Source organism: Ammospiza caudacuta, chromosome 3 (assembly GCF_027887145.1).
Source record: "Ammospiza caudacuta isolate bAmmCau1 chromosome 3, bAmmCau1.pri, whole genome shotgun sequence".
Classification (NCBI taxonomy): Eukaryota; Metazoa; Chordata; class Aves; order Passeriformes; family Passerellidae; genus Ammospiza; species Ammospiza caudacuta.
In genome coordinates this window covers 65,155,647-65,167,107 of record NC_080595.1, presented here as the reverse complement: position 1 = coordinate 65,167,107, position 11,461 = coordinate 65,155,647, and the positions used below count along the sequence as shown (strand labels likewise).

At 37.9% G+C, this 11,461-nt stretch overlaps 1 protein-coding gene across 2 annotated transcripts; it reads left to right on the top strand.

Annotated features, from left to right (window-relative positions):
* Positions 1-681: 681 nt before the first annotated feature.
* CENPW (centromere protein W) lies at positions 682-11,149 on the top strand. Of its 2 annotated transcripts, XM_058802436.1 has the most exons (4): positions 682-710; positions 3,478-3,574; positions 8,331-8,444; positions 10,094-11,149. In XM_058802436.1, exons 1-4 carry the CDS (start codon positions 682-684, stop codon positions 10,118-10,120), a joined length of 267 nt encoding a protein of 88 aa, XP_058658419.1. In that variant the 3' UTR covers positions 10,121-11,149. The 2 variants fall into 2 exon arrangements, with proteins under 2 accessions (XP_058658419.1, XP_058658420.1); XM_058802437.1 differs by lacking the exon at positions 682-710 and having other exon boundaries at positions 3,390-3,574.
* Positions 11,150-11,461: the final 312 nt, after the last annotated feature.

Below are 11,461 nucleotides of genomic sequence, written 5' to 3'. Positions count from 1 at the left end.
GAAGATTGAGTTTAAAATTATGATTTGATGAAGAGCTGATGAAGAATTTGACTGAAGATGATGTCAAAATCCAGAAACAAAACAGTTAAATGAATAGTTATGAAGTACAGACAGGGAGAACAAATTTAGCAAGTTAGGATGTACTTACAAAAGTTTCAGCATAGAAAGGAAACATGGCTTTTTAATTTCATTTCCAAATATTACCATTATTTCAACTTACAGTGCACCAGAGAAGTGGATAAAATTAGTCTTTAAATTCACCTCTTTTCTCACAGAAAGAGAGAGCTAAATGTTTACTGGTTTGAAGTTCAGCAGGGATGGCCCCAAACTTGGCCTCTTTTTAGCCACTGAAATGTATGGAAATGTGTTTTCAAGAAACCCACATGATCTGGAAACAAAAATGACAAAATAATGTCACTGAAATTGCCTGTGTTAAAAAAAACAAAACAAAACAAAACAAAACAAAACAAAAAAAAACAAACAAAAAAAAACAAATAAAAAGGAACATGAAAAGACTGTTTTCCTGAAGAAGTCAGACCTGGATGGTACTATTTTAATTGCTGAAGTGTCCTTGTTTTAATCATCGGTCCCAGATGATGCCCTTAGTTCCAAAACACAGCTCAGCATTGCTGGAAAACTCAGAAGATGTTGTGCTGCAGCTGAAGTTCACAAAATGAACTAATGTGTTTAAAAACTGCAATTGCTAAAAAGTGGAAAAATATTACATTCTTGAAACATTATTTGAAAACAAGGCAACTGCTTGTAGAAAATGGATTATAAACTCCTGCAACTTTTGAACAGGTAAAATATGAAAATCTGCCTGTAAGGCATGGAATTGCCTTTTTTATAAAGCTGCATGAGCATGAAAAAATTAGCAATTTCAATAATAATTTCCAATAATTAATTTAAAATTCATTTTTCATTATCCTTTTGCTTATTTAAATATTTCATAATATTATAACTGAACATTATGGATTCTATTAAAAAGACAGAAAACAGTCATGTTCAAAATCAGACATATACCGAGACTGCAGTTTTCTAAATCACTGTAATCTAATCATTAATCCCTATGTTAATACAGACCAAATAATTGAAACAGATGTGATTTAAAAAATAATTTATTTAATTTATAAAATTATTCTTGTCCATTGAAATTCATAATGTACAGAGCTACAATTTTTTCTTTTTCTACAATATTTGCATATTAAAATTAAGCTACTAAAATCATATTTACAGAAATATTTATTGATAAATAGCCTAAAATGTAAATTGAAGGAGAAATCTGAAATACAGAATTTCATTTGTTCAGTAAATCATAACCTATAATTTACATACATTTAATTTACTACATGTACATTTGACTTCTGTTATCAATTGCTTGAAGTAACCATTTTAATTTTTCAAAACCTAAGAAGTTAGGAAATCTGGTAAATATGTAGATTTGAGCCAGCACTTTAGATTACTATTTTCTGTGGCTAAAAACAAAACCAAAACCCCCCCTAGTCCACTAGAAATACAAAACCATCAGAACCAACAAAACTCTAACAGTATTACACTTAATAGTAGATTTCATTATTCAGTCATTCTCTACATAGCAAGCACATGACTAAAAGATAGAGTTACTAGTCTTGGGTCTCAGTATCTGTTGTTTTATGCAGGTCACTGCATAGTTTCAAATTTGTGTGGTGTGTTTTAATAGTTTTAGACTTACAGTAGAGGCACCTTTGCAACTCTTACAGTTTGTAAAATGCTTGCCCATGCCATTTTCCCACCAACAGTGCGAGATACTAAGGCCCAGCTCTCAGCCCACGTAAGGTCCAGTGGAACTCCTGATCTATCCCAGCTGTAGATTTGCATCTGTTGACATGCTGAGTTATTGTTGATGCAAGTTTCTGTGTGTATATTATGAGCATTACAGTATATGACCCTATCTAGCTCCTGAGTCAGAGCCATTCAGTTAACCGAAAAAACCCCAAATGTTTACTTGTAGCACTGCTGCTGAGCCATTAACTGGGACTATTATTAAACTGTACTGCACAGAAAAGTTCTGCGTGTTAGTGTGCTTATTCTTTCACAGAAAAAAAGTTAAGACCCTGACTGTAAGATCAACATTGCTGTTGACGATTAATGGCAAGTGACAGTCAAAACTGAAAGAAGAAAGCATCATTTTCGAATGTCTGATGGAGTATGAAGAACTGGCAAAGCTTAAATTCTCTCCTGCTGTCAGATATCATACTTCTATCTGGACTACATTTTGTGCATATTGTAAAATTAACTAAAATACTAAATCATACAGGCTTAAGAACATACTTCAACAAAACTGATTCATATCTGGGTGCTAGTATTTTGAACATATTAAGCCGATATATTTATCTTATCAACATTTAAATTTGCAAGCATCCCATAGGCCAAAGAAAACAAAAAACCCTAATAAATATGCTGAAAAACCCCATACCTCAGTATGAAATCCTGACCCTTTCTCCAACTAAGTACACACCGTCCAAATACACTGAGAATGCCAAGCTACAGGGGCCCCTCTGTGGGGAAACCCGTATTTCAGTCAGCAGCATCCGTCAGCTACAGCAGGAGTGCAGGGACAGATGCTGGAGGAAGGATGACACGTAAAAGTATCACGACTTCAGAACCAGTGTGTTTCTGTGTACAAATAAGTCAATGCCATACTAAAGCAGGATTTTGTCCAGATTTACGTGCAGAACACAGCTATCACTCTAAGCTCATTTCCGCGAAAGATAATGGTGTTAATTAGGGCCCCGGTCCTGCAGTCTTGCCCCATCTCCCAGCGAGGTCACACAGTCTAAGTGGGGCAAAAGCGTGCTGTCCATCTCCCTTCTGCGGCAAGGAAACACCAGCAACTTGGGCCACGATCGCCAACTTAAAGCCCAGCGCCGAGGGTGCTTCCCCCTGCCCCGTGCCGCGTTCCCGGAGCTTCGGGAAATTCCCCCATGCGGCAGCGCCACTCGAGGACTCGGGAACGGCACTCGGGAACTGCCCGCGCCGTTTCCCGTCCTTGTAACTAAAAACGCCTGGGTGGAGGTGTGGGTAACTGGCTATAGCCAGCTCTCGGCTCGCTCACGAGGGAAGCGGACCCACACGGAGGGGAACGGCCGCGGGGGCGGCCACCGGGACCCGCCCGTCCCTCGAGCACCTGCTCGGGGAGCGCCCTTCCCCGCTCGTGCGCCACCTGGGCGGCGGGGGCGGGCTCGGCGGGGCGCTCCCCCCGCAGCCTCTGGGCCGCTCGGGAAGCGCGGCTGGGACCCCTCGGAGCGCGGGCCCCGGGGAAGCGCCGGGACCGGGAGCGGCAGGGGCGGGGCGCGGGGCGGTGCCGCGCGCGGCCGTTGGGAAGTTGCGTCACGGCGGGCGCGCGGGGCTGCGCGAGGGCGGCGGATTCGAACGGCGGAAGGAGCGAGGGCGGCGGGAGGAGGAGGAAGGAGAGGAGAGGAGGAAGGAAAGCGGGAGGAGGAGGATGAAGCGCACGGCGCCCCGCAGCACTTTGCGGAAAATTATAAAGAAGCACAAGCCGCAGTTACGCCTGGCGGCGAACGCCGACCTGCTGGTGAGGAAGGAGAGGGGCGGAGGAGAGACGAGACGAGGCGAGGCGAGGCTGCCCCGGGGAGCCCGGGAGAGCTCCTGCCTTTGGCCATGGCGGCAGCCGCAGCTGCGGCGGGGGCAGCCGGCCCTAAACTGGGACGCTTATTCCCTAAATGTTGCGGCCTGTGCGCCCTGTGTGTGACGGGATGCCCAGTTACTACCAATGGTGCTTCCGCTGGGACCCGCGGGCAAGGGGGAGGCAAAGCTTGGAGGGACAGACAGAGGTCTGTGAGAAAATACGGGTGATAAGAGATTGCCGCTCCCGCTTTGCTGGTGGCTGCTGTATTGTCGCTCTTTACAGCGATCTTGTTCCCAGCGATTCAAGGGACGGGCTCGTGTATGGCTTTTGTGTCACTCCATGTACACACTGATGTTCATAGAGTTTGGTGTAGACACAGCGAGAAATAGCAATTTGGGTTATCTGGCTGCTAGATGCAGGTGTTTGTGTAGATCGGTTCGGGTGTACACGTATTCAGCTGAGCTGTGATCAATGAGCTGCTAAGCTGCTCTTGAGTGCTGATATGTTTTTAGCAGGCCATGTAGGTAGACTCTGCCCTAAACTGTGAGATGACAAGTCTTGTTAGGAACCCAGTAAGGTGCTGGGGTCCTGATCACGGTTTAAAAACGCCTGCCAAAAAAGTGGGGATAAAAGAGCCAAGTTTGCAAAAACAGGCCAATAAAGCTGAATTGTGTCTGACCTGCTCTAAGGGGCTTGTGGCACAGGTAGGGTTTGTCTCACCAAGAAATTATATCTCTACAGGAAGGAAATCTGACCTCAAGAAAGCTTGTGGTAGTTGCTGTATAAAAAAAAAAATGCATAGAAAAGATACTCTTGGAAAGAACTTAGTCGACTTAACTTGCTGGACTGTGATATCCTCTTGTTTACAAATGCATGTGGCTCTCAGAGCATTAAAGCATTAGCACTAGTATGCTGTATACTGTGTATGGGCCTGAGTTAAATGGTAAGTCAGCGTTTCATGTGTGTATAAAAGTTGTGTCTTGCAGCATCTTGAAGGTTGCTGTCTGGATATATGAAGCTAAATGTAAACATACAAAATTAAAATAAGTAATATGAGATTAAAGTGAAGGAAAATGGCCATTACTTCAGAGTATTTAGATTTGAATGCAAACATTAAATATTTTTCTAATGGAGTGGAGCTAATAAAAATATGATCTCTTCCTGATGTTTTTGCTGCATTTGGATTTTTTGTGGACTAAGGACCTGGCCCCTTGCTACTCATGCTCAGACCTACTCAAAGCTTACTCAGTGGAATGCAGTAGTCAACTAATTGAATGCACACAATCACACTTTTTTATTTAATCCTTGGTAACAGTTGGTCTGTGTTTCCACGGTAATGAAAATTTGGTTTCAAAGTAGTGTGGCTGTCTGAAAAGGGGGAAGTGGGACATCCCTCCAAATCCTGGCCTTTAGTTCCCATCTCTTCCTGGTCCTGGCACTAAAGTTCTCTGAGCTGCAAAGACAGTCAGTGAATTGAATGCACTGAAACTTATAAACAACAGCAAACAGATCCAGCTTAAAATATGGCTGTGAAAATGTTCATTGCAGCACAAAGGATGAGATCAGAATAAATTTTAATAATGTAATGTAAACTTAGATTGTCTCTTCTGGTGATGTCAAATTACGCAGCCTTTAATGTTACAAGGCTTGGCTTTTTTATTTTACCTTTAAAGAAGAATGTCCAGGTGTGGTCATTGTCCATGATGTTCTTCAACTAGGCTTGTGTCTAGCAGCTCTTTCGATCTTTATTTCCATGGCTAAATAATCAACACAGCTGAAATTATGCCTCTTTTAGGAAAAACAAAAAAAGGATTGGTGAGTTTATTGTGTAGTAAGACAGGTGACAAATTTTGAGAGTGTGTTTTCTGGTGCCTGTGTTATTCTCTGCAAACCCTGTAAGAGTGATTAGATTGCATATGTCAGAAATTTATATAGTAGTTGTCTTAACAAGATGGAGCCATATATCTTTTGAGCAGAGAGCTTATTTCTTCTCAAGGGAAGTATGAGAAACGTGCTAGTTCAGTTTCTGGGCTATCTTCCAGAATGATCCATGCTTTATGTCTGAATCTATTGCAGTATATGCCCATTTCAGTAAAGGGGTCTGCCTGCCTTAAGAGAAAATAAGACTTTCTTTTTTCCCCAACTTTCAGTGATTATTTACTCTATAAACCAATGTCTTCTTATATGATCGTAACAAGTTTGAAAGGCATAAGAATTCAGATAATTTTTGTTGAATACTTGGATGAGGTTTCTTCTTCACTTCTGATCAAGTCTCTTCGCAAAACCTGAAGCTTTGTCAGAACCTGTTTCCTAAGTGTTCACATCTATCTCTTTGTACAGTGTAGCTATCAAATTTCATTAAACTTTCTCAGGAAGATGTTTGGTTTTGTTTTGTTTTTTTTTTTTAAGGAGTATGATAATATCTCCGGGTGAAGAGATGCAAATAGCGGTTTAGGGTTTTTCAAGGCTCTTTTTGAAAATAAGAGGTAATGATTTTAGTACTGAAGTTCAGATATTTCCCAATGGTCAGAGAAGAAAATATATTGCAATTATAGAAGAAAAGCAGGATCTCAGCTGCTTATTTTGTGCTAGAACAGCACATGTGTGTTTCCATTGCAGGAAAAGCATGAGGTATTGTGCTGAATGGCCTTTTTAAAATTTCTTATCACCATAGAATAATTAATAAGTGTGCATTGAAGCTGAAATATCAATTGTTAAGAATTGTTTTGAAGTTACAGCAGTAAAACAAAATTACAGTGGTTGTCCCTGCTATTCCTCAGTTCTGTCGAGCAGGTGTGTGGAAGTTGCTGTGTAAATAGTGCTGTGAATTTTTTATGTATGTTCTTAAAATTTTGCATCCTTTCTTTTCTGGAAAATAAACATTCAGTTTTGTAAGGTGATTTTCATGACTAGTTAGTTCAAAACAGTCTTTAAATTTTATGCAGAAGGACAAAAATTAAATATGCAGTAAAGCAATGTCCTTAAACAAATATGGTATTGCTTAGTTAGTTGCCAGTAACTGTCCTAGTCATTCTGCCTTTCACTGGCCCTTCTCAACTGCCTTGAATAACCTGGAATATTTATTAACCTGTGTGCTCTGTTGTGGAATGCTGCAATTTTAGTTACGTGACTGTTTAAAGCTATTGGAGTACAGAGGAAGCTTCTCCACATGCAGCAATTTGCTTTGAGAATAGGAAAATAAAGGTACAGTGATTCTGAGACAAGATGCAGTTTTAAAAGGCAATTTTAAAATTAATACTTTTGCCTTTAGATATCTCAGAAGGGCATGCAAGTATGGAAGCTTTTGTTCCATCTTTCACTTCTCCTTCAGGTTGTTTCCAGAAATCTAATCTCCATGTTGATAAGTTTAATAATGAGAATTCTAATGTTGAACATTATTTTAGTGCCACTGCTTGATTCTGCTGGAAATAATTTCTGTGTAAATATTTAAAGACTGATTCTAAATCAGCTTTTATGTTTTGTGAAATAAATCTGCAAGTACATCTGCTTTTTGTGTAGTAGATGCTTCCAAATGATGTCAAATATTATGTAAATTTATCTATTGCTTCATTTAGTTCAGGATATTTTAAAAAACTACCTAAACTGCTTGTCATAGGAACCGAGTTCTTGTGACAGGAACATGTAACAGATTCTTCGTGCTGCAAACCCACTGCCAAAATATTTTTCTTAAACTCTTAATTTGTAACTTTCCATGTTACATTGTTCCAGGTTTACAGATAAGGTACAGCAGAATAAATGCATCACCTTATTCATATAAAGAAAACTTTCTTCTACTTCAGTAATATTTTTTCAAGCTCTTGATTGCAAAAGTCGATTTCTACACTTTATGTAGCAGAGGTAATGTTGTTTGAAAGTTTAATTTACAAAAGGTGCAATTATCAATTTTTCAGGTTGGGTTATTTAAATAATTCACACAGTGCCTGTATAATGCTAGGGGTTTGTCTTATAGGCCCCTGATTAATTACTACACAAGTGTGCTGTTGGCTGGCAGTTTAAGTCCAGGCTACAGCAGTTCCTTCCTTGCCTGCTGCAATTTTTTTGTATTAGCAGAACAGCATTCCATATGGAAAGGAACACTGCCCAACCAGTTCTTTTAATGTAAAAAAGCTAAGTGATGAGCTGGGGAAAAAATGGATGCAACCTCCTGACACTGGAGAATTCCAAGTTCTGGAGAAATTAATGTCAGTGTCGCTTTACACTGGAAAGGGGCAGAAGTCCTTGAACTTGTCTGTAGTCCATTTGGTGATAAGGCAGGAATGAATTTGCTGTTCATAAAAGTCTGGCCGTTGTAGTCACTGAAAACTAACTGTATTTACTAGTAAGCAAAAAGTCTCCTTATTCTGTGATATTTGTGTTTACCTTTTATTATTAAAAACTGCTAATAAAAATCAGATGCATTCCTCTTAGAGCAGTTGTGGTTTGAGTGATCATTTCTGAAGCACTTTTATTATTTAAGTATACTAAATTTAAACACTGTTTACAAGAGTCTTGCATGAAGGGAATGTCTTGGAAATTTACTGAGGCTTGAACTGAGTGATAATTTTTTTTTTTCTGAGAGCACCTTTCAGAAATTTGGAAGCAGTATAATATGCAAATTTTCTATTGCAAACAATGAATCTTTAAAAAAGCAAACTGTGTTTAAACAACTTGAATAAAATTTTTTTTCTTCTCTATTTTAAAGGTTCATTTGAATTTCTTATTGTTTCTCCATCGGCTAGCAGAAGAAGCCAGGACAAATGCTTTTGAGAACAAAAGTAAAATAATAAAACCTGAGCACACCATATCTGCAGCAAAGGTATTAACGCACTTCTAATATTTTTCATTTTTGTATAATATATTATGACAGCCTATACAAAAGCTTTCTGTGTTAAAGTTGATATTTGATTTATAATCCAAAACCTATAGACACTTAATATTCTTTGTCCATCATTGGCATAATTTACTGTCACCAAGAAAACAAATTAACTCTCCTTGTGCTATTAAATATAACCCAATTTTTCTTGATTATTCCCTGTTTAAAGTCATAATTTCAATATATGAGTAAGTCTACAAAATGCTCTACCAGCAAGCCTTCATGGCCTGAAAGGCAGTCCAAAGTTAGAGGATCCTTATTTCAGCTGATACTACATACATACTGCAAGGAAGCATGCTGTCTTAACTTCAGTGATATAAGTGAAGCTTTATGGAACAGGTGAGAAATAGTTCAAAGAGGTTCAAATACCTTTCTTACAGCTTCAGTTCTTACCTGCTTAGTCTGAAATAAGTTCATAGTGGGTTCTGCGGTGTTGTGTGGATATAAGAACAAACAGATGCTTTGTGTGATGTGTGATGTATTTGGTAAGGAAAGAACTAAGGGAGAATTAGACTGTGGATTGTTATATGGGTAGTTCAGCATAACAAAAATTGCTGTATGAATGAACATCTGTGAAGAAGGAATTCGCTGCATTGCAGAGCATGGTGAGTTTTGTTTACATGCAAAAGAAGGGAAAAGGGAAGATGTTATGCAGCTTTGTCTCCTAGAAAGAATTATTGTCAAAATATGACTGAAATCCTTTTTTTATTCTGTAGCTCATTTCACTCCGTCGGATATGTCTGCTTTACTTTGTTGTCATGAAGGAATTCAGTCTCTTTATCTCTTTAACCTCCTTCTCCTGCTGAGCAAATTGGGAGGACAAAACTTCATGTTACCTGATATTTTGGTCCTGTGGCTTCTGTTTATCTTCACTATTTTTTTCCCTTCTGCTGAAAGGTTTAGTTTTATACTTTTCTATTACTATAGTGACAGAAACATATACAGGATATGTAAGGTAGCCAAGTGAATGTTGCAGTTGGAGTCTTAGACATTCATGGTTTCTTTTTAACTGCAATCTTAACACTTTTTGAACATTTTTGTGCTCCATTTATTTTTTTAAGGTGGGAAGAAAGGAAAAACTGTGTGTATTTTAATAATTTTAACACTTAAATAGTCCCACTTGGGCTTTGAAGTTCATTTTTCAATTTAAACTCCAAACCAAAAAATGTCCTTCCAAACGTCTGTGTGCTCTTGATACAGAAGGAAGTGAGGCACTGCAAACAGAAATTGAGCATAAGAACTGTATTATTACAAACCTTATTTTTTCTTTTTGTCTAGGCCTAACAGAGTAAGAACTTTAAGGAATCCACTGATGGCTCAAGAGTACTGTTGATTAATGCCATTTCTCAGCATTAATTTTCAAAATAAGCCTTTTATTTTACAGAATTCTTGCTTATGAATGTTCTTTCTTTAAAAAAAACCAACTTGAATTTGAAATCTTTCTGTATACTTTTGCTTTATTTCTAATTTTTTCCTTTGAGTATTACCCTTTGCAACACAGCTCTTGGAAACAGATTAGCTAGATGAACCTTTTGGTCTCTGTCTTCTGCCTGAATTGTATTGATAAATATACTTTTTTCTTTTCTTTGCAGGTTATTTTAAAGAAAAGCAGAGGCTAGAAAACAAACCACTGGATTTTTAAAACACATTTTTCAATGTTTTCTGACTAACTTGAGTTATACTGTGATCCAGCTTCAGCATTTGTGGAACTATGTAGTTTGTTGACATCTATCTCCTGACTATCTTGCTGTTTCTTTAAAAAAAATTTAAAAAAGATCTTAGAATGTATGTTTTCTTACACTTAATGCATAATTTAATTTATGTATGTCACTTGTCACTTAAGACTTTTGATGTACTTTATTTCATAATGATGGAGTAATGCTTGTACCATAGATAGCCTTTGGGTACAATATGGCATTTATTATTAAAAGTGTGAAACTTCTTAAGGGGAACAGTTGTTAAAAAATTACATAACACTAAATTTAGGTTTCACTAAATCTAGTGTAGATTGTGCAGTTCAGAGCTGATTTACTAGCTAAACAAAATTATGGCTTTCAAAACCATCACTGTAGAAACAAGTGTATTAAATACCATGTCTTCAGTTTATTGATAAATGTCTTGATAATTTTTTAAATTACTTTGAAAAGCAGGTTGAAACTTCTGTGTTCTGGGGAAAGAATACATAGGTGGTATTTTAAATCATGGTTTGAACTGTTAAGCTGACCTGTTTGATGTGGTACATGAGGCAACTTGATGGTCTGTAATTGAGTTGGTGTGGACAGATACACAGGTTATGGAAAAGGAAAGATCTGGCAGAGCTGATGTTTTCAAAGTTAGATCTTGTAAAAATAACAAAGATAAGTTGGCATAAGTGCCAAGCTATTTCCTTCTCTCTTTTGTGTGTCATGCTAACTTGTCAAAAGTCTGGAAATGTACATTATATAAAAATGTCAAATTAAGGCTATATTCTGTACCTATTCTGATATTTGTAATAGTTTACCAAACACTTCGCTTAATAAATATATCCATAAAGTTATAGATTAATTTTACTGTTCGAGCTGATAATGCAGTTTTGTGGAATATATGGTAGCTGATCCTTAATATGCACAGTGAGCTGTTCTTAAAATAAAGACTCTTTTCAAGCGTTACATATTGAGTAGTCTAATTTTGTTTGACACCTTAACAAATATATTCTAGAAACTCAGCAAAAAATTACATTTTAGAAATTTTTGTAGTCTAAAGAAACTGTTGCAGTGCCAGTACTTATAATTTCATATCATGTCCATGTTCTTTTTAAAATGCTGTGTAACCTTTGAAAAGCTATCCTCTTCCAATATGCAGAGAGGAAGGAAGCATCACTCTCCTGCTTTTCTTGATGCACAGAGCTTAGTGCATTTGGCTTCTTGTAAGGGTTGACTAGATTCTTTATTCTGCATTTTCTTCTCTTACTCCCTTGGAAT

Bases quoted from the DNA above. Each gene is read 5' to 3' on its own strand.
- CENPW (XM_058802436.1), top strand. From the start codon at position 682: ATGTGTTTAAAAACTGCAATTGCTAAAAA. The intron at 711-3,477 runs GTGGAAAAATAT...GGAAAGCGGGAG, and splicing joins AAAACTGCAATTGCTAAAAA to GAGGAGGATGAAGCGCACGG. The intron at 3,575-8,330 runs GTGAGGAAGGAG...TCTATTTTAAAG, and splicing joins CGGCGAACGCCGACCTGCTG to GTTCATTTGAATTTCTTATT.